The sequence below is a fragment of the Amia ocellicauda genome, chromosome 18 (assembly GCF_036373705.1).
Source record: "Amia ocellicauda isolate fAmiCal2 chromosome 18, fAmiCal2.hap1, whole genome shotgun sequence".
Taxonomy (NCBI): domain Eukaryota; kingdom Metazoa; phylum Chordata; class Actinopteri; order Amiiformes; family Amiidae; genus Amia; species Amia ocellicauda.
In genome coordinates, this window is record NC_089867.1 from 24356778 (window position 1) to 24379947 (window position 23170).

The 23170-nt window shown below is 45.9% G+C and overlaps 1 protein-coding gene and 1 long non-coding RNA gene across 2 annotated transcripts; one reads left to right on the plus strand and one right to left on the minus strand.

Annotated features, from left to right (window-relative positions):
- Nucleotides 1-474: 474 nt before the first annotated feature.
- On the minus strand, nt 475-23170 carry mmel1 (membrane metallo-endopeptidase-like 1). The gene is made up of 23 exons (XM_066691460.1): nt 23041-23170; nt 22609-22775; nt 18755-18814; nt 17845-18006; nt 17428-17508; nt 16976-17071; nt 16081-16199; nt 15818-15883; nt 15537-15671; nt 13406-13495; nt 13099-13235; nt 12584-12677; nt 12318-12446; nt 12040-12138; nt 11376-11459; nt 10987-11090; nt 10465-10523; nt 9940-10059; nt 9393-9526; nt 8834-8899; nt 8572-8667; nt 7331-7407; nt 475-7227 (listed from the first exon to the last, which is right to left on the minus strand). Exons 1-23 carry the CDS (start codon nt 23100-23102, stop codon nt 7128-7130), a joined length of 2337 nt encoding a protein of 778 aa, XP_066547557.1. The 5' UTR covers nt 23103-23170; the 3' UTR covers nt 475-7127.
- LOC136714146 (uncharacterized) lies at nt 11084-22677 on the plus strand. The gene is made up of 5 exons (XR_010805012.1): nt 11084-11182; nt 13385-13564; nt 15510-15656; nt 19107-19210; nt 22544-22677. It is a non-coding gene; the product is annotated as an uncharacterized LOC136714146 (long non-coding RNA).

The following is a 23170-nucleotide window of genomic DNA, read 5'->3' on the forward strand; positions in this document are numbered from 1 at the left end:
TACACTTCAATTGCAGGGACCGAGCAACCAATGCGAATGAGACAAATAAAAGGAACGAACATAAGAAACCCATTTCTCACTGGCTGAGTGTGTCCTGTCTCCCACAACCTCCGGGGAGGCGGCCTGTGTTTCAGGTCTCTGTAATCTGTCTCACTTACAGGCTGGAGGCCCAGTGCCAACCCCCCCCCATTCTCTGATTTTGGCGGTTAATTTTTAACTCTTCAGCTCCATGTTTAACCGCTTTACAAATGTGATTGTAAAATAATGTAATAAAGGGGACAGGAGCAGGGGATTGTGGGACACTGCTGGGAATAAATTTCATATTCCACAACTAATTTCATGCAGCAAATGCATACATAGTATCTATTTGTACTTCTTAAGCATACATATTTACAAGCTTACCAGAACACACACACACACACACACACACACACACGACTCGCAGAATGAGAGGCTCGAGTTGTTTTGACTATTTGTCTTTATTGGCAGGACACACGGTACACAGTGGTTAAATAGCAAAAGCTGATTTGTCAAAGCAGTTGTTTTTTTACATAATAATCTGAATAAAAAACACTGAATAGTAGAAACCAGAAATCGGTAGTTAAGATGTTAATATAATTATATAATAATCACAATGATAACAGTTTTAAAAGCAAGAAAGAAACCAAACCGCTTTTCTTTTTCTCTTTAAATGTCTATAAACAGTCCGCAGGCAGAGATCTCGATGGAGTGACAATAGAATAAACTCGACGGTCGGTCACGTAGTCCGTTATTACAGAAAACTATCTCTTGTCAACATCCCTTTTTCCAAACTGAAGGCTTAATTTACACTGCACTTTCGGGGGTACTCTTATCATCACCCCACTGCATCATGGGTGATGTCAGCCGTGCCCAACAGAGGGGCTCGGTGGAGGGAAACCTATAAAAAAGATCTGGATGCAATTTCAGGGTGCCGATATTTGAAGCAGCTGTTCTCTTTGTGAAGATACTGACGTGTCGTGTTATTTTATTCCACTGCTCATTAAAGGGGAGGCCCCCCCCACCACTGCTCAACCGAAGGCAGGGGCTGGCGTATTAACCGAGTGCTGGCCGACCCTGCTGATGAAGACTCCTGTTAAGACCGGCAACGGCATGGGACATGAGTACCGAGACATCCCAGAGTTTCTTCTATTAATAAGACGGCGCAAAACCGCCCCGTTGGGATCTCTGCCCATCCTTTGAAGATACTCTCAATAAAGCAATAGCAGATATTCACATTCATAGACACTGTACAGGTTATTCATCGGACAAAGTACAGAAAGAGGAGGATTGTTGAGCAGAGAGGAACTGGTGGAGCAGACTGAGCCTTTAAACTGGGAGCTTTAGAGAGTGGAGCCACAATGTCAGGCTAAAAATGTTTAGCCTTTTCCCTCGTAAGCCTCTGCGGGGAAAATAGCAACCGATCACCCGAAGAAGTGGTTTGGGTTCATCTACAGTGACATCCTCTTCTGTTGCCCATCCTCTACTGTTCATTTGCCATTAAGGTGGGACTGTGTTATTGTGTGTAAGTATGTGGAAGGGTTTGCTCCCAGTCTTGACACGGTTTCCTCTCCCTGTCCCAGACCCACCAGTTGAGCTCCCAGTACAATCAGCAGAGGTCACTTGTACAAGCTGTGAGGACCGACTACAGTAGCGGGAAGAGGGAGAGGGAAAGAAACCCGAACACCGAGGATACAGAGAGAGAGAGAGAGCATGCAAGTCTGTACATTCAGTAAGTTGGCATCTCGGCGAGGAGAGATAACAGTCTGGCTCCGAAGCCCAAGGCTGCCTGGAGTTGACAGCCTCTGCACCAAACTCCTGGCCCTGCAATCCCTGCCTTTGATCTGCTCGTTTCGGAGCTCGTTTGATCTTTCTATTCTGTGTGTGTCTCTTTTGATTTATGTGGCAGTTCTACTCTAGATCCAAAAGAAAAACATACCTCTATGTATGGTGCAAAATTCACATTACAGGTTACCCTACTCCCTGTTTTTGTCCTCATATACTGCATGCAACATCTAGTCTCCCCTCTTTCGTTTTTTTGTGTTTTTTTTTTCACCGCTGTGGTTGTGGCACACTCTGACAAATGTGCCTGCAGTGTTCAGGCATCGCTGCTGAGGTGCATTATGGGTGCCAGGATTGATTTCATGGCTCTAGTTTCAATATGGGTTGTTTGGCTCCTATGATCTGGTGACAGTTGGGGAGACAGATAAGGGAAGATTTATTTCCCATCTATCAACATGCATTAGGGTGGAATATTGCAGAAACGGGCGTGAAGGCAAGGTTTAAAAGTCTTTTTTAAGCATAAAGGGAGATTTTAGCGGCAAGGCGGTTTAATTGTTTATAGTCTCCACTTGGAGGGCTAATTTGGTCCTATAATGCAGACATTAGTGGATTGGTGGGTGGTGGGAATTGGCTGTGTTTCGGGTGGGCGTGAGAGCCGTTAGTCCTCCTTACAGCGCCCTAATTCGGCTGCTTTTTAAGGCCGAGTAAACGTGCGGCCATTAGAGAGGACGCATGGATGCCTCTCCACAGGGAGTTTGGGCGGGCAAGGCAGGGCTCTGAATACGTTCAATGCAATATCAATGTTACACTTAGACAGTAACATACGATTCTCGTCTTTAAACTGCCAACGCTTGCCCGCTAACATCTGGAGCAGGGATGTCGCTATGTCAGACAGGATGCCCTGTACGCAAAAGCACCGTAGATTCCCAGAATCCTTGACGAACTCAACACAATCCAGACTGGCATCAGGTCGGTCCTGCACACGTCAAATCAGTCAGTCAGTTGGGTTTTGTTTGGTTTAGAGCTCTTCCCAGATTTCCCACCGTCTTGGTAAACACAAGCTACATGTCGCAAGTAATATGATTATTGTTCTATTTTTTTGTGTGGATGCGATTGCCACTTATTTTTAGCTGGGCTTCCTTCCTGTGCTGACAAAGATCCGTCTTGTTTTGCCAGGTGGGAACTGAGGCATGGCACTTATAATCGGCAACACCTTCGCCCTCTGGTCGCTCCTGCCACGGCTGCCAAAACCCGCAGGGGTGTCGATAAGAAATTGTGCCTCGCCTCAGCGTTAGGTGAAGCAGGTCGCTAGCCATCAACCCACTCTCTCGTCCGATGAGGGATGGCCAATTATAAACACACAGAAGGATTTTGGTTTTGAATATCATCTCGGTTGCTGTGCAGTGGCAGTAGCAGAGTTTGCCAGGCCAGGGACCTCGGTGCAGACGCTGCCGTTAATTTGAAATACATATTTATTTTTCTAGAAATAACAGTCTTCATGTGGAACTAAAGGCTAGCGTTTCGCCGTGGAAAACAGACTGACTGACAGACAGCACTTATCGTCCAGTGACAGAGGTCGGGGGTCATCTCGGAAGGAACTTTTAAATCATTGAGAATATCTATATCTTTCATAAATATCTCTGTTTCAGGGTGTCACAGAAAACCCAAGCCCCCAGAAGAGTCTGGAGAATGAACCTGTGCAACAGTAAGGTAGTCCGGGTTTCATTTGATCTTTAAGATGGTGTTCGTGTGATCCTTATACTTGTCATCTGCCAACATTGACCCCTTTTGTGTTTATTTAAATACATTCATAATTATAGTCTGGAAACAACAAGTTGAAAATATATGGCAGAACTGAACTTCACCACATCTTTTGAACATAAACATAAATATAAGGATTACAGACTAAAATATAGACGTGCTCAAATTTGTTGGTACCCTTACAGCTCATTGAAATAATGCTTCATTCCTCTTGAAAAGTGATGAAATTAAAAGCCATTGCATTGTGTATACTTGCATGCCTTTGGTATGTCATAGAATAAAGCAAAGAAGCTGTGAAAAGAGATTAATTATTGCTCATTCTACAAAGATATTCTAAAATGGCCTGGACACATTTGTCGGTACCCCTTAGAAAAGATAATAAATAATTGGATTATAATGATAGTCCAAACCAATTTGTTTCTTTAATTAGTATCACACATCATGTCTCCAATCTTGTAATCAGTCATTCAGCCTATTTAAATGGAGGAAAGTAGTCACTGTGCCGTTTGGTCTCATTGTGTGCACCACACTGAACATGGACCAGATAAAGCAAAGGAGAGAGCTGTCTGAGGAGATCAGGAAGAAAATAATAGACAAGCATGGTGAAGGTAAAGGCTACAAGACTATCTCCAAGCAGCTTGATGCTCCTATGACAACAGTTGCAAATATGATTAAGAAGTTCAAGGTCCATGGAACCGTAGCCAACCTCCCTGGGCGGCCGCAAGAGGAACATCAACCCCAGATTGAACAGAAGGATAGTGCGAATGGCAGAAAAAGAACCAAGGTTAACTGCCAATGAGATACAAACTGAACTCCAAGGTGAAGGTACGTCAGTTTCTGATCGCACCATCCATTTTTTTCAAGTCACATCAGCTCTATGTTCGCAGACAAAAAAAATGAAGCTTTCAAAGAAAACACCATACCTACAGTGAAACATGGAGGAGGCTCGGTTATGTTGTGGGGCTGCTCTGCTGCGCCTGGCACAGGATGCCTTGAATCTGTGCAGGGCACAATGAAATCTCAAGACTGTCAAGGCATTCTGGAGCGAAACATACTGCCCAGTGTAAGAAAGCTCTGTCTCAGTCGCAGGTCATGGGTCCTCCAACAGGATAATGACCCAAAACACACAGCTAAAAGCACCCAAGAATGGATAAGAACAAAACAGTGGACTGTTCTGAAGTGGCCTTCTATGAGTCCTGATCTGAATCCTATCAAACATCTATGGAAAGAGCTGAAACTTGCAGTCTGGAGAAGCACCCATCAAACCCGAGACAGCTGGAGCAGTTTGCTCAGGAAGAGTGGGCCAAACTACCTGTGAACAGGTGCAGACGTCTCACAGAGCCACAGAAAACATTTGATTGCAGTGATTGTCTCTAAAGGTTGTGCAACAAAATATTAAATTGAGGGTCCCATCATTTGTCCATGCCATTTTCATTTGTTTTATTATTTACAATATTATGTTGAAAAACAAAATCTAAAGCAAAGTCTGATTTCTATTAAATATGGAATAAACAATGGTGGATGCCAATTACTTTTTTCAGTTTCAAGTTATTTCAGAGGAAATTGTGCATTCTTCGTTTTTTGTGGAGGGGTACCAACACATTTGAGCATGTCTGTACATTTCAAATCCCCCTAAAACTACAAAGGGTAAAGTGCTGGTAAATGAAAAAATATAAGGATCATATGTCATCTACAATATATTATAAATATATTGTTATCATATGGATAAAAGCATTCAGGTGTGGCCAGAGATGGGCAGTGTCAGCTGGCAGTGTCGTATGCTTTTGTTTGAAAGCATCCTGATTTAGTTTTGTGAGAGATTTTTTCACAGAGAATGATAACTGTTGGCAGTAAAGTACTCTACAGTGCTCTGCTCAACAGCAGTTACATTCCTGACAGTAATGGCAGCTTCAGAGAGAGATTCTGGCGCAGAATGAGGCTTGGGGACACAATTCCCCACAAGGCGTCTGTCTGTTAGTCTGTTCGTGTTGCTTGAGCAGCAAAGATCATAATAAAGAGAGCCATCGGTACATTGACAGCTCATTCAGAAGTCTTCACACATTTACTGATTAACCCTAATAATAATAATAACAGTAATAATCAACAACAGATTCATCATCTTTAACATATTGACAAGTCCTTGGCACTCGTATCATATTCTACCTTACAGATTAAGTACTGAATATATAAATAGATGTCATAGACTTTTTCCCTATAGCTTTATATACAGATACACTTATAAAGAAAGTTAAATGCTATATAAGTAGAGACACATAGAGCGCTGTGGCTTTTCTTTCTTGGCAGTGGATTGAAACCCATTGAAGCATCTTTGGCTGTTTGGGGCACACTGGCATTTGCTAATCTGTCGTTCCGGGACGGCACTTCTCAATCCTTTTTTTTTCTCAAAGGCCTCTCTCTCAAGATAAACAGAGTTACAGTACCTGGGTTTGAGTAAACTCTTGCGAGGACGGGGGACAGGGGTTCAGGAGATGTAAAATTGCCTTTTTTTAAAGCCACGCTCTGAAAAAAACATTCATTACAATCTGAACCGAAAAAACAATGAAATGCCACTGATTATTATAAAATGATACACTTGAAACGCATGTATTTAATGCTACAACATGGTATTATTATTTAACAGTACTTGTAACGTCAGGCGTAAGTTTCTTGGCATCCTTGGCTCTTAGACAGAACACGGCATTACAACCCACCTGAATTAATGTTCTGGTTCAATAAAAGCAAGCACAAGTTAACAGTCTGTCAGCAATGTGTCGATGCAGCCAGTAACAGTCTTCCTTTTCCCTGACTGGGTGACTCAACATTAATTTCTAGTTGACTCATATCCTGTAGTATGTATGTTTATCCTGCAATCAATTGAATTTGCAGTAAATATATATATAGGCACCAATACAAGTTATTTTCAGAGCTGAGAGAGAGGAAGTGAAGTGAGGGAAATGGTATCTGTGTCGCAGTATCTGTGTCGCACAAAACAGTGTGCGTCCTTTACAGTCCTCCCCCCCTCACCGCCTTCCAGACAGTGCTAAAAAATCCTATTTCGAAGCCTTGTGGAAAAGAAAACGTACCACGAGATAGTAAGCATAAAACAAGCAATAGAAATTACTCCATTATAAGAATGCCAAATTAAATATTTTATACAGGGGTTAGAAGCCCTAGACTGCCCCGAGTGCTTCCCAATTGCTACAGGTGCGTAAAACATGTTTTACAAATTTGCACAAGCGCAAACAATAACACAACAAGCCCAACGACAACCACAGCTGGCCTTGCAAGCCGACTTTGAAATACAGTTGAGGCAATCACACAACGTGCCCTGTTGTAGGCTGCGTGGCTCTACTTCCTGCTAGGGTGACATCCAGACTGGTTCCCTACCCTCCCTGGTGTACGAGTCCTTATGTTTATTTCCCCCACGTCACGTCACACTCTGGGATTGGCTGCAGCGAAGCCGCCACCGCGAGGCATGGGCGGGACACAAAAAGTGTATGGTCAGGCACGCGATTGGCCGAACGCGGCCCCAATCGATGAGCGGCGGCCTGGCGGCAGAGCAGGGTCTACCATACCCGGCACTTCACCTCTGGGTGCATGGGGCTGCCCCGCGTACAGTGGAAGGCCTCCGCGAACGCCCCGAAATTTTGCAGAGAGCCGATCACTCTGTGGGACAGAGATAGAGAGAGAGAGAGAGATTCTACAGAACATCCTTTTCTGAGAACAGACGGGAAAGGGTAAGTACCCGGCTCTGGGTGCTGTGCCATACCTGTACTCCAGGGGGCTGTGTGAGTCCGTCTTGATAGACTGGCTGGCGTATTCGGGCCGGTAGGAGCCACACCACACCTGCGGATGAGAGAGACGGTCGGATTAAATACGGCACATCGCTGTCACCTATATTCATAATAGACGTGTTCCATTTCATGATCGGGTCATTGTTTGATTCTCAGACAATCGCCCGTCTCAGCGAGCCTCTCGTTGTCCTCAGGAGTCACATGGTCCAGGTAGACACGGACTGGACTGGTCATCCTTTGATCTCCTGACTGAAGTTGTTATTTTAGAGATTTTAGGAATTGCTGCTGAAGGTACAGTAGGTGGGGTGAAGTGTTCTCTCTGCCGGTGGAACAATCTGATCGGGTTCCTGTTCCTGGGATGTTCAGATGCCGTTCGCACTCCAGGGGTGAAATCGGCAATTGGACACAGAAGAGAAGAATAAAGCACGGCAAATGCTCTGCAATTGGGGCTGAGGAAATGTCTTTTCCAATACAAGTCATTGTGATCTTATCTCATTGGAGAGACACAGATAACACAGACCCCCCCCCCGTGCATGTGACTTGTGTTTCACTACAGAACAGAGAGATGCTGTTATATGTCAGGGGAATGATCCAGAACAGTGCAGTACAGCATGCTAGTGCTGATACTGTTCATGAGCAGGTAACCACCCAACATAATCAAACACTCCAAAAACACCTCCCAAATCCAGACTGTTCTCAGTTACAACAATGGTCCAACAATGGCATTTGCTGGCAGGCGCAGTGCCTTTTATTGCAGCCTGCACAGGGTTAAACGACGCTGCAGCTGTTAATTGCCCAGTGGAAACACTGACCTTGCTTTCCTTCTCAAAACTGTTTTCCAAGCCAAGGCCCGATATTTACCCGCTGCCTATTTTGTTTTCATGCTGTGCTTTAATTTATTTTGGCACAAGCACTCCTACGGCCTCCTCAGAGCCCCGGGGGGAGACATTTCCTGGAGACTGTCAGCTTTTCCCTGTGACTGTTCTTCACCTTGCTCTCTGTGTAGATTGTGTAGCTCTTTTACTTTTAAGACAGCAAAAAGCAACAAATGGTTTTGCGTCGAGAGTGCTCGTGTCTGGGTGCCGAGGACTGGGCCGGTCTGACAGCCAGGCGTTTCTGATTATTTAGACACTCAGATGTCCGTTGAGTCTGTGCAGTTCAAATCCCACCTGTGGATAAAGATGCCACGGGCAGCCCATGACGCCCTCCCTTTTACCTGTGCGAAATTGAGGAAGAACAGCTGCTTGTGGTCGAGGTTCAAGCCGGGCAGATGTGGCTCCTCCCCCTCTCTCTCCACCCACTTGAGGTAGGCCTGGGCGATAGACACACGGTGACACAAACACACACACACATAGATTGAGAAGCTTCTAATAATAGTCACAATAATATCATAGCAATTCTAATAACAATACTGTAATCTGTATGACCAGAGACGGCTTCCATGTTATCTGGGACAGTTGTTTATGAGGAAACATTACCTTATAGGCTTGTCGGACTCCTCCGTTGTCAGCGATGTTTTCTCCCAGCGTGCTGATCCCACTGACCTGCCGGACCAGAGCACATTGCATTGCTGTGAGCCAGATGCTTCCCCTACCCGTCAGGAGGGATTGGCCCCCTGTTTGACGCTGTCCACACAGGGCCCAGATGGGAGCTCCTGTTTATCGAGCTCGTGGGACTGTTGTCTTTTTTCGTGGCCACCTGTGCCACTGTCCCTCCAGCCAGCAGGGGTCACCCGAAACACTGTCACCCTCCGACAGACCCTTGTCACTCAGAGACGGCCTGATAGCGAAGTGGATTCTGTCTGTGGTGATTCTTCAGAAGTGGTTCATGTTTAAATGGCTCACACTTCACTCCCGGCCTTCTTAAACCACTTGTAAAACTGGGATTTCTCCTCAGAAAAGACTGCTACACCCTGGAACAACGGGGCTCATGCTGATGGACAAATTTACATGGCCATTTACTACAGAGAGCATAAAGACAGCCTTCCGCCCTCTCCTTCCCTCTACCCCCCCTTCCCCAAATCACTTGACGACTCACGTTTTGTCCTCCGGCCAACTTCCAGCTGAAGTTTCCGTACTGGTTGACCATGCACTGGGACTGGTCCTTGAAGTGCATGGCGGAATAGTTGCTCCACCAATCAAACATGTTCCCGTCCTTGTCGAAATTCCTCCCTGTTTTTGAGACACAGCAGGATTTGATTTTTGCACCTTGAACCACCAGGAATGTTGCTTTACAACTGGCGGATGAATGAAGGGACTGTCGGTCACTTCTTTATAACTCAACAGGACAGCCAATGAGAGTCGGGACAGATTGCTTGGAATGAAAGAGGAGGAGAAGTGTGAGGAAGATGATGAGGAGAAGAGTGAGAGAGTGGGGTTGCTGGAATTTAGATAATTTTTTTCCTTGGTCAACAGACCTGTCTCTCCACACACTGAGCTGAACCCCCGCCCCCGCTTGTTGACTACCTCTGTAGCTATAGAGCACAGAACAGCAGAGAAGGGAAGTGAAGTGAGGGAGTCGTGGAAGTGAATGAGAGAGAACGTGATGGGGGCGGAGGTGTCGGGGGGTGTGGGTTTTTGGGTACCATTGTCATCGAAGCCATGGATGATCTCGTGACCAATCACCATGCCGATCCCGCCGAAATTCAGGGCCTGGAGCTGCTGCTGGCTGAAGAAGGGAGGCTGCAGGATGCCAGCTGGGAAAACTGAATCAGAGAGAGAGAGAGAGAGAGAGAGAGTGAAGAAATGTCAGACTGATACAGAGACATAGAGAAAGGGCGAAAGGTAGACATGGAGGGAGAGGGGGATCGAATGATGCCAATCGGAAGAACGAACGATCGAGAGGGTCTCGAGTGATGGAGAGGAATTGTTGGTGAGAGAGAGAGGGAACGATAGAGGAACTGGGGAGGGACTCAGAGAAGGAAGAGCTGAAACAGGGAGGGAATTAGAGACTGCGAGCGACGAGGGGAAGGGAAAACAAACAGGGAAGCTGGGTGTGAGGCTGAGTGGACAGGCTAGGGGATGGGACCCAGAATGGGACACAAAGACGCACAGAAATCCCTCTCACGTAAACAGTCGTCTCTACACCCACTCCTGTCTTCACTGCTCACCTATCTGGTTTCTGTTGGGGGAGTAGAAGGCGTTGACCACAGCGGCTCCGATAATCCACCTGCAAACCACACCAGAGACCAGGGGACACAGGTGAGTCCTCTAACTCTCTGACACCCACTCCCATCTTTCACTTCACCTGATACAGCTTGGTAGAAACGAAAGCTAAGATCATCAAACTGGAGTCACAGGTGTCTGTATGAACCTTTGCAAATCCCCCCTAAACTTAAACTTCCTTGGCCCGGCTGTAGACTCATAGCCAACACATGTGCTGAGCATGCAGGCGTAAGAGTGCTACCCTTGTATTATCACCTGTGAAGCTCTCTATAGCATGTTTACTGTCTCCTAAGATAGTCACAGCTTTTCGAATGGTTTCATTTTCTCTTTCTTGGAACCCTATGAAGTGTGTGCTTTGCCACACTATTTTGTTTCTCTTGTTGGGTTTGGCAAACCTCTTAAATGTGAACCCTAGCTCTAGCTGTTCAGGTGTTGGGAAAGTCGGTGTGCGGTGTCGTGTCTCTCACAGGTCTGGGTCCACCCGCTCTCTCAGCTTCCTCAGGCTCTTCTGGGCCCCGGCGTGCAGGTTCTGCAGGATGTTCTCGAAGTAGTTCTCCTCACTGAAGTTCAGCTGCACGGGGAGGCAGTCAGTGTCACGATACAAGAGCAGCAAATCAAGTCCCGGCAACCTCTATTCTAGTGCCGCCTGCTTGTGTCTTTTAAGTAAGTAACTTTTAAATATTTTTTTTTACATTCCTATCGCCTGGCCCTGAGGGATCTAGCTTTAATGCTCCAATAGTAACTTACCTTTTCCACCAGCAGTGCAAACAAACAAACAAACAAACTACAGCTACTGAAGGCATGCACAATCCCCAGTGGGAAAACGACAACAACAGGGTTTTGTTGCTCTGCTCACATGTGCGTACTCCTGGTCCAGCTTGTGGTTCTGCTCCTCGAGGATGTGGTCGGGATAGCCGATCTGCTCTTTGATTGCCAGAGCCTGCGGACACACAGCACAGATCCACGGTATAGCGCCGTACCACTGCCTCCCCCCCACACTGCCTCCTCCGCACGGCACGGGATCAGGAGCCGCCCACGCGTTGCTTTGTACAGGGGTGACGTGCGGGGCCACGTTCCAAAACATCTCTGGGGCGATCTGTCTATAAGCGGTTTCTGTTTGTGTAACATCGACTGTTTGTTTGTTTTCTCTGCCTTCATGGTGGGAGATAGTGCTGTGTGAGGATGGCCTGTGGCATCTTAAACGAAGAGCTAAAAATGTATTCTTTCTTATTTATTTTTTATTTACTGTATAGATAATTTTTTTTTTAACCTTCGGTTTCCGCACAGAGCTACTTCACTTGGTCTTGCAGCTTTACACGAGTTTGGGCACGGTGTTACAGTCAAAGTGGAGATTCAGAGATTGGTATTTTACTTGGTTGATTAATTTGGCAGGTCTGCACCACAGGCACAGGGGTTTGTGGTGAGGTGCACTTTCAGTAAAGCGTGGTTTGTACAAAGGGGTGCAGTGTTTGTGTGTATAATGTGTTTATTAGATATAAAAAGGAAGTACATTAATTTACCTTTTCTCTTGCCTTCTCCTTGGATTGATCATCCATCCAGCGCAGTTCGTCCAGCGTCTCCACAAACGCTTCCTGGATCTTACTGATCAGCTCGCTCATCTGGCCACAGGACACACACACACACACACACACACACACACACAGTCATTACCGGTCTATACTCAGTATAAGCTGTACAATAAAAAGTGTCTGTGAACCTTCCTGCCACACGAACGTAACTGACTGTGCGTGCCCGTGTGTTGTGGAAGCGCGGTGGGGTTTGGTTCAGTCTCTCTCACCATGCGCTTGCTCTCTCCGGCAAAGGTCTCCCGGACGTACAGGGCGCCCACCGCATTCTCCATGTTGCTCTTGACGTAGCGCACACAGTCCCGCCAGCGGGCCTCCTCCACGGTCGTCCCGTCCAGTGCCTGACCCGAACACACAGTGACAGCACTGGTTCACTCAGATCAAACCTGTGTGTGGTTGCTCTGCCATTATGCCAGTCTACCCTGCTAAATGGACATATTTTTGTGTTTTTAACCTGGTTTTATGAGGCCAGTCTCACCTTCCTGTAGTGGGCCCTGGCATCTTTGAAGCGACGGCTCAGGCTGCTGACCCTGTCGATGATGAGCTGCCAGGTCAGATAGTTCTGCAGAGTCCTGGGAGATACAGAACACAGGCCGGGCCTCAGACACACGTGTCCTCTTCTCCCAGTAGCAGTTTTGATAAAGGACATGATTCTTCATACCACCCAGTTTGGTATGGTATTTACTCACGATTAAGGGCAGTGTATTTGTGTATTACTGTTACTGTAACATACTTACATACACAACAGCACCAACACATTTACTTAAAACTGCTGGTCTTCCTCATAAATACATATTATATCAGCTTTAGAGAGACAGGGTTCAAGGTATGCAGAGAGCATGCTTTTTGGGCACTACCAGCAGACGTCTCTTCTCTTGCTGTCATGCTAAAGGCACAAACAAAGCAAAACAGAGATATCGTGTACAGGGCTAAGGGGATGGGACTTGGGAAGGACTTGGCTGCAGCCGCTGCGATAGCAATGGCCTCTCTCACCTGACAGGGTGTCTGGAGAGGACGTCTCCCAGTTTCTGTAGGTAGGGGGCGCCATACACCACCACTTCCTCCTGGGCCTGCACATCGATACTGACACTGGACAGCACGCCCTGGACAAACTTCGTCCAGTTAAAGGCCTGTATAGCAATAAAGTGACAGAGAGAGATAGAGGGAGAGATGCATATAAAAATACAGATGAGACTCAATGTATATAGTTTATTTATAGGCAGATTTCCGCCTTCTTGTTAAAGTGTTCCTGGTCTTCTCTCCACCACTGTGTCACCAGTCGCCGTGGGTTTGGACTCACGTTCAGGTGGAAGCGCTCCTGCACCTCACTGAGGGACATCTTGTGGTAGAGCAGGGTGATGTCGTGCCGCTCCTCTGCCGGCGAGGTGGCCTGCGAACAGAGGGCAGATTTCAGTGTTGGGGGATGGGCCTGGACTGGCCACCCAATGTGCCAATCACTGTGAGTATCTGCAGGATCTGTTCCAATCACTGTGAGTGTCTGCAGGATCTCCACCAGTCACTATGAGTGTCTGCTGGATCTCGAACAATCACTGTGAGTATCTGCTGCATTTCTACCAATCATGGTGAGTGTCTGCAGGATCTCCATCAATCACTGTGAGTGTCTGCAGGATCTCGACCAATCACTGTGAGGAACCATACGCTCCCAGCTTGGTGGCCAATTTTCCAAAGTTGCTAAGGGACTTTACAGTATTTTAAGCAAGGGCAGTATGTATGTTGATTACTGTAACATATGTAAATGCTTATCTACGGTGGCAAACAACCTGCAAGATTGTCCTCATTTGATAACCTGCAAAATATAAGAAATCCTATTAAAAAGGCTCATCAGTAAGTCTTGTTCCAGCTTTGGAAAGTCTTGCTGTGTTATCACAGTGACAGGTGTACAGGCCTTCACTTTAGATCTCTTTCAATGCTGGCTGTACACTGCTGTCCAAAGTGTGTACTGTTATGCACAGTTTGTTTTGCACAAGATAAAACTCTACAAAGCCCATTGCTGTTGCTTGTGTAGTACATCTGTATTTTCAGGTATAAAACATATCGTCTAAAGAATAGTTTGGTCGGAAACAAAAGCAAGAAGAATGCAGGGGCCCCCTCCACAGGTGTAACCAAGCAACCATGAGTGTTTCTGGATGGGGGAGAGATGGAGAAAGAGAAATCTGACCGTTCTCACCCCAGCGATGAAGAGGGGAGATGAGAGGGGGAGACGGGATGCTCTGCCTTTGAAATCTGAAACCGTGTCTTTGGCAATGAGCAACTGAGGGGGGCTTTTTTTTCTCAGGTTGGGACAAAGGAGAATAAATTACCCGCCTGCATCTCTCCTACAACCAACTTCCCTATTTGGGGGGATGGGGAATCAGGGAGAGAAAGATCGTGAAAGATCTTCTCGTGTGGATGGCCCACAAGCCCCCCCAGACATCCTAGGACGGTCCTGGCTCGTGTGATCGTTGAGAAGGAGGATTGCATGGATCTGGGGCTGACACTACCTAAGGCAGACAGGAAGTTGGAGCAGACAGAGCTGGAAACGGGCCATGAGTGGGCCGCCGGCACCTCCTCCTAACTGTCAGAGTCGTGGGAGGCAGTGCAGGATGGTGAAAGATTAATATCGTATTCGTGTTCTGCCTCAACTTACCACCAGCGATTACTGCGGTACTGATGAGAGGAGCCTGGGACTGTAATTGCTTGCTTGAATTATTTTATCGTTACTGACATGATTATTGACTTATTGACCTCTGAATGTAATTATAACTACATAAACCCCCCCCCACCCCCAGCCTTATGAAAATACAATATAATAAATCCTGCAGGTGCAGTCAGTACTACCCAGACAGCCTTGCAGTGCCAAAGTGCTTTTCTGGATGGAAATGAAAACTAGATCTTTGGTTTGCTTTCTCAATAACAGCTATTGGGTAACAGATACGGGTCCTTGAGAGACAACAAATGCAATCATGAAACATCTGTAGATAGGTTCCAAGACCTTTACAGGATTACTTCATCGATTTTACAGTGCCATTGTTATTTTGTAATTCCAGTTCAACTGCAGCAATTTGTTTCCAAAACTGTTTAAGTGAAAAATATTTCCCCTGCAAGTGTTGGTTTATTTAAACCTCTCAGCTTTTAAAGGTTCGTTCAGGAAATGGGTAAAAATAAAAAACGAGCTGTTGCAGCAGTAGCACTTTACAATAATGGCCACAGATTCCTGGTATGACTACACACGGATGGCTTTTGCACTTCCTGTGAGCTCTGACACTAAGTCTAACCGCTAAGTCTATACATCAGAGGAGGAATGGAGGCGTGGTTCCTGTGGTACTCTGTGGCCATTACCGTGAAGTGTGTCCAGTGTTATAAACCCAGGGGCCTTGATTTAATTACAAGTTTTTGTTTTACAGGACTTTTGGAGTCGGCCTGTCACTCACGCTGGCGATGTCGGTCTCCAGCTCCAGCACGCCGGTCAGCTCCTCCAGAACCAGCTCCTCGTCTTGTGTCAGGTTCCTGTCCTCGCGGGCCATGCGTGCGATCGACACCATGAACTGCAGGTAGGCGTCACGCACCTGGGACGTACGCACACACGGACATCACACAGACACATAGACAGCATGGGTGCCAATGGCCTCCCAATGTTCTGCTACTTTTACTACTTTTCTCCAACTTTTAAGGAGACCATTTTAGGAGAGGCTTCACATTGTGAAGTAATTACCCGCTTGTAGTTCCCGTCGTTGAAGTAGTAATCCCGGGACGGCATTCCCAATCCAGGCTGGTCGATCTGGGAACACAGCAGAGAGACACTGTTACAGCTCCGCACTGTGGGGCAGCTGGGGAACAAGTTGACACGATGAAAAGAGAGACGTGAAATGAAAGAGGTGCCTCTAATGCAGGTATAGACATTATTACACACACACAGGGAAAAAAGAACTCTTGTCAAGTGATTTATAATCAAAAGGGGCAGAGCGCCTTCCTTACGTAGATGATGTGGCGGCTGGAGTCGCGGTCATCCGTCCACACGAACAGGTCCACCAGCACCTTCTTGTGGAAGCGGGCGTTCAGAGTGGCCAGGGTGTCCTCCAGACTCCACTGCTCTTCTGTGTGGTACAGAGACACAAGAGCGCTTGGCACACACGGGCACAGAGCAGATGGCACTGACAGACACTGGCGCAGACCAGGTGTGAAAGCACAGTGTTTGCCAGAATATGTGGCTCTACACTGACACACACTATTACACAGCCCTCAGATAAAGACCCAGGAGTCCCACATGTTGGCTGACACATGTGACCTCCGTACCAGACACACGGACACGCCGCAGGCAAGGCGCAGAGAACTTCTTCCACTGGATCTGGGTGGGATTGTGAGCTGGCCTGGAGCTCGCCAGGGTGCATAGACTTCCTGCCAGAGACCACATTCATCCCTCTCTGACTGATCAGCTGACTGCTAAGCACCCCGGTGAGACCAGGCCATATGTCTTGGTGTGCTCTATAGTGACATGCACTCTCTCTCAGCTAATTACATTTTAATGCTCATCTAAAAGGAAGGGCAATTAACGGTGCTGACGGTGAAATTGCCACCCGGAGAACAACGCTTTGAAGAGCTGCTCAGTCCTTTAAATACTTCATATTGTTGAACAGACATGACTTTTACATTTAAGATGTAAGTAAGATTCGTGTCAAACCTTTTTCAAGAACTGGTGAGGTGTCATTTGTTTTTAAACCGATATTCACGCTATGGACACAGTAATAGGGCCAGGTGAATTGTGTGTGGTTAGATAGTGGACCCTGGCTTCATCTCAACACATATAGATTAGTTAATGCAGCACTCGTTTCCAGATCTCTGCCAGCTTGGACCGGTTATGTGTGGTGTGTACCTGTGGTGCTGTTCCAGTCCTCGGAGGCCACGGGCCATCCTCCAATGGCATCGATGAGCTTCATCAGTGGCAGCGAGTCACGCTTCTCTATAAGACCTGCAGCAAGACATAAATAAAACCACAGCCATCTGCAGTCACCGCCACTGTGAAACCCGAGCCCGGCCCCGGGGAATTCCCCTCCTGTGTGTCTGTGCAGCCGCAACACCTGTGCCTGTGTTTTTGTTGTGTCTCGGTGCGGCAGACTCTCGATATGTCATTGTGCCTGTGTCTGTTTATGACTCTGTCTCGGAGTCCCAGGCGGACCGTGTCTCTGTGTCTATTTTTGTCTCAGTGTCCCAGGCGGTCAGTGTCTCTGTGTCTGTTTATGTCTCGGTGTCCCAAGCGGTCAGGATGTGCGTTTGACTGCATCTCGGTGTCCCAGGCGGTCAGGGTGTGTCGCGGCACAGACTCACTCTCGTTCATGCAGGAGTGGTACAGAGTCTTGGCTTTCCTGAAGGCCTCCCTGTCCTGGTCACTCTCTGTTTCCAGCACCCCTGCCAGGAAAGAACACAGGACACTCGGAAAACCAATGGAATTTCATTCAATAGAGATTTGCTCGGCACCACATTATCTGTTTTCCCCAACACCCAGAAATATATATATATAAATATTTACTGGTCAATGAATTCAGAATACAGTGGCTGTAAAAGTTATAAAAAGACCTGAGAGTGTTCCAGGTGCATCTACACCACTGATACCTGTGGGCACATACTCGACCTGCTATGATTGTCTATTGCCACACAAACCTACGCACTGTATTTGAAAGATAGATAGATAGATCAGAGGAGAAGCGCTTCCTGTTCAGTGTGCTCATCTATCTAAGTGCTCACCCTTCAGGATGATCTCCAGCTCGTCTCCCAGGATGTCAAAGACGCTGTAACGGGAGCTGGTCTCGGGGATGACGTGGTGGTTCAGCCAGCCCCCGCAGGCATACTGGTAAAAGTTCTGGCACGGTTCGGCCCCGGGGTCCATGTTCTGGATGAGCCTGGCAGCTGGAGCGGGGCATGCGGGGAGAGGGGTTGGCGGGAGGTTTGGAGGGTAAACAGGCAGGGCTGATTATTTGAAAACAAGGACAACTGAGGTCTCATGTTTGCAAGCAGTGAGAAGCTGACAGAAGCAAAAACAAAAACAGGGGCTGTTTGTGAGCAACATTAAGCTCTAAAATTAAGTTAGAGCTCATCTGGATACTGTGGACAGTTCTGGGCTCCTCACTTCAAGAAAGATATCGCTGCTCTAGAGGCAGTTCAGAGGAGAGCAACCAGACTTATTCCAGGTCTGAAGGGAATGTCCTACTGAGAGACTGAGGGACCTGAACCTTTTCACCCTGGAACAGAGGAGACTACGTGGGGACTTGATCCAAGTCTTCAAAATCATGAAAGGCATCGACCACATCAAACCAGAGGAGCTTTTCCAGATCAGCAGGGACACACGCACCCGGGACACAAATGGAAATTGGGCTTCAAGGCATTCAAGACAGAAAACAGGAGACACTTCTTCACACAGAGAGGCGTCACAATCTGAACAAACTCCCCAGCGATGTGGCTGAAGAGACATTTTGGGAACATTCAAAAACAGACTGGATAGGATCCTTGATCACTTAGTTATTAATGGACACCAAACGAGCACGATGGGGCAAATGGCCTCCTCTCAAATGGACACTGTCTTATGTTCTAAGGACTGACTTTCTCAAGAGCAGTAACACGTTGATGACTTTATACCAGCAGAGAGACGGTAACCCACCTGCAGTGACGCAGCCTGGCGTTGTGCACACATTATTCACGCTGGCACGGTACGTGGGCTCTGAAGGGACAAAAAGCATAGGATCACTGCAGCAGATGACGCCTCTGTCCCTCTAGAAGAGTACTGGTTTGCCACTTCTGGACTGGTTTTGGGATTGCAGTCATTTCAGTCTTGTCTCCAACAGGATAATTAATACCACCTAACTAAGAATCCTGCCAGACTGGTTCGGCCTATTAAGGACTATCATTAAGAACCCTTTGTGTGTTGGTGGCCTCAATGGCCCTTGGGGACAGACTGGTTAGAAACCAGTGCACAGCTCTGAGTGATGCTGCTCTCTCTGCCTCCCAAACAGTGCTGGTGTTTTCTGGGTGAAGTCAATTGGAAACCTGTGCACAAGCTGCTGGGGTCCTGGTGGCATTTGGCCGGCTGTGGTGAGGAAGAAATCGCAGATGACAGGTTGGAAAAAGCGGAGGGGTGGTCCAGGGAACTGTCTTCCTCTCCTCCCCTCCCTCTCTCACTTTTTATTTCTTTCTCTCTCTCTGTTGCTCTTCTTCCTGTTGGAATGCTGTGTTTTGCTTTTCCATCATGATGATTTGGGGGGAGTTTGGGCTCTTTCAAACTTGGCAGGCAAAATAGTAAAACAGGGAGAGGAGGAGGGGGTCAGGGCTATTAGGATTGGTGGGAGGGGAGGAGTTTTCTATCAACACACTGGTCCTTACTCTAATGGCTAATGACTAATTTAGTACGCCCAGCATCCTACCAAAACAAATCGATAATCATAATTTCACTGCTTGACTGAATTAACTTAATTCAGGTTGTAGTCAGAGATTAATGCAAATAAAAAGTTTTTTTCTCTTTGTTTGATTCCAGTAGTTACTTTCAAATGATTTTCAGCACTGGTCTCTAGGGGCAAACACACGACAATACAGGGCGGAGGCATTGTGCATTGTCAGATAGTCAACCGAGGGGCACCGTTGGAACTGGGGAGGCGTTTCAACATCCGAGATGATGAAACCCTCATGCCTTGGTAGCTGCCGGCCCACAGCTGTGATTGATTCCAAAACTTTTGTTGTCCTTCCAGTATAAAATGTGCTCTGGATTTCCACAAAGGCAGTAAACAAGCAAGAAATACCTTCAGGTCAGGCAGCATGAAATCAGTGGAAGTCTAGGATACGTGCTTATTTACACAATGGGCTTTTGTATAATTATAAAATACTGCTATTGCTACTACAAATAATAATAATAATAATAATAATAATAATAATAATAATAATAATAAACGGTGGTTGCAAAGCAATTTCTAAAACCTCATTTAGATCAACTCTAACAATGGTTTAATATCAAATGTATTCACTTTATATATCTTTTATCTGGTCATCTCTTGATCCGACAATGTGCTGGTTTCACTAGCAAAGCAGGCTAAACCCCTTTCAAACAACAGACTAATAAAGACACAATGTTTTCTGTTCGAAAATAATCTGTCCTTCACCACATGATAAGAACAGAATTAAAAATTAATTGGTGGGAAACGACTATAAAATAAAACAAACATAATTGCATAACGTCTCTCGCTGACCCCCCTGCCGATTTAAACGACCTGTCACCGGCGGTTCATTTCACGTTTGACCGCCCCCACTTCCCCCCGCACCCCATTGAGCATGCGCACAGGAGTACGCGTCTTCTAAGAGTGCTGCCCATTTCAATTAGATGCTCATTTATCTTTATTTTGTCCAGTAACTTCAACTCTAACAAGAACAACAATCATGAGAAAAACGAACAGCATCTCATTTAGTAGCCAGTAACTTATACAATAAAATAATAACCCAGCGTCTGGGACAACATTAATCAGTGCTATCAGTTCAAGGGCAGGCAGTGCCACGTTTGCTTCAAAGTGATAACTAATATCTAACTAAAACATGGATGGCATAACATAGCCACGTGTATAAAAATGAAACAGCTGTATTCCTATTTACAGCAGCCTTTTAATGCAATGCAATATGCTTCACCTGTCAGTAAATAGGGTATGCACTGTGAAGTTGTTTGTTTGACGGGTTTAAGTCTTATGAGATAAAAGCGCTTTGCCTTTGTGGCCACAACCATTCGCCCATACAGGAAACATGACATCCGTGAAATCCAAGACCTGGGATTCGTGCTGAGATGGAAACACTCCTAAACGGATGACAGGCGACGATAATAACCTTTTCTGTCTTTCGTATTATACCCGAGTCTGGCACTCACTGAGTGACGCTTAATTTACAGGGGCCAATTAAGCATTAATTGAATCACTGCCAAAGAAATCTGTGTCTTTCTGTGCATCAGTGTCAGCATTGTATTTACTTCGGAGAAACTGCAAGTTCAATAATTGTACTAAAAGGCAGAGATTGCATGAAAACGATACCTGCCATAGGCCGGCTGAATGGTATTCTAATATTTAAAAACGAATGAGAATAGTCACAATAATGAGAAATATGAAGACATTTTATTTTTATCAGTGGAAACATCACTTGGTCTTCTGTTTTTCCGTTTTTTATTTAGTTTTTCAATTTTTTTTTAGCCCTTGTATCGCGATTTGATTTTTACTTCATTTTAAAATAATATGACATGGTTCCACAGGCTCAGCTTAGCTCTTGGAGCAATGTTATTAGTGCTAAGTGCTAACCAAGGTCTGAAATGAACTGATAGAGTTTTAAACATGTATAGGCTAGATGTGTTTTCGTTCCATTTTTCATTTTTTTTTATTTACTTTATCTATCTATCTATCTATCTATCTATCTATCTATCTATCTATCTATCTATCTATCTATCTATCTATCTATCTATCTATCTACTATATATCTATGTAACCTATCTATACGTGTGTGAGTGTCTATGTATCTGTTTATCACAAGTCGGCTTTATTATCCGCTCAGTGATAACAACAGTTTACTCTCAGGTGAATAACTATGATATTGTGGTTTTGCTTTAACTAGCTTTATATGGTCTATGATGTGAACAAAGCAGGTGGATCCCGTTTATGAGTATTATGAATATATGTTTAGCCGTGAAGGTATAATAAATTAATCAGTTTTAGTTTTCGACCCTGAGAAATAAATGGCCCAATGGTACAAAGGTCACTTGAGATCAATTTAAATAATTACAAAATACATAATTCCCATTTATCTTTAGAAGATAATTCCCAGTATCACACTGATAAATTAATGTGTGCATATACAGTTATTATTATTATTATTATTATTATTATTATTATTATTATTATTATTATTATTATTATTGTCAGTTTTCTCATTAATGTAATTGCTCTTTATTGATCCAGCAAATATAGTTTAGGTATAAGAATATAGACTCTTAACGTTAATGAGACCATCGTCCCCAGACTCTGAAGGCGGTGTTCCCCTCTCCACAGTCAGTAAATGCGCAGGACTTTCCCACTGATAAATGGTTTATTTGGTCTTCATGAGCCAAACGCATATATGGATGTCATGGGATTTCAGGTTAAGTTCTAAGTAATCAAGTTTCAGATTTTACTGCTTTTACATATAACGGCATATGGCAAGACACCGCCAGGGAACAACAACAACAATAATAATAATAATAATAATAATTAAGTATTGTTATATAAACAATCATACAAGTAGTAAGATCATGTTCATCTAATAATGGCGATTGCTATTGCATTTTGCTCCCTATCACCAATAACAGTTCAACTACTACTATTACTAGGTTGCTAGTGATACTATTAGGATTTGTATTGATTTTGACTGCCGCTCCTGTTTCTGTGTCCCTCGCCAGGCAGTGATGCATTAAAGCCCCCAGGCGGGGAGAGAATCGGGGTGCGCTGCGGCCCCCAGCCCTACCTCTTGTGGCCGCAGTGTAGAGCAGCAGCAGTCCGGCCAGCGCGCCGCTCGCCAGCAGCAGCAGCACCGAGAGCCCGATCTCCGCCGCGCTGCAGCGCCGCCTGCCCGCCCTGCGCGATTTCTCCACGATGTCCATCTGGCTTTCCGATTTACCCATTATTGTCACTCTGAAGAGAGAGAGAGAGAGAGAAAAGTGGTCGAGGGGTGAACTAGACTGAGAGACAGAGCAGAGCCGGACAGGACAGGTAGATCTGCGCTCCTGCAGGCTCTGCCGCTCACTTTGACCATCAAGGCAACTTGCTGCAGCATATCAACAGACCACATTAGCATAACGCATTGTCCAAATCTGCTTGCAAGAAATATTACAGCAGCAAACACAACAGAGCCACAATGGAAACTTAATTGCATTTCAGAAGGGTTCGCATTGATTACACGTATTTGTCTGTCGTTGGGTCCCCTCCCGTTGGTGCGTGATTAGCCGGCTCGTCTGGCATCTCCAGTGAAGTCTCCCCGGCGCACCCGCGTCCTGCACTGGCGTTATTTTCGGCCGCTCCGGAGGAGT

Bases quoted from the DNA above. Each gene is read 5' to 3' on its own strand.
- mmel1 (XM_066691460.1), bottom strand. From the start codon at position 23,102: ATGCCAGACGAGCCGGCTAATCACGCACCAACGGGAGGGGACCCAACG. The intron at 17,072-17,427 runs GTGAGTCTGTGC...GTCTTGCTGCAG, and splicing joins CCACTCCTGCATGAACGAGA to GTCTTATAGAGAAGCGTGAC. The intron at 13,236-13,405 runs GTGAGTCCAAAC...ATTGCTATACAG, and splicing joins AGGAGCGCTTCCACCTGAAC to GCCTTTAACTGGACGAAGTT.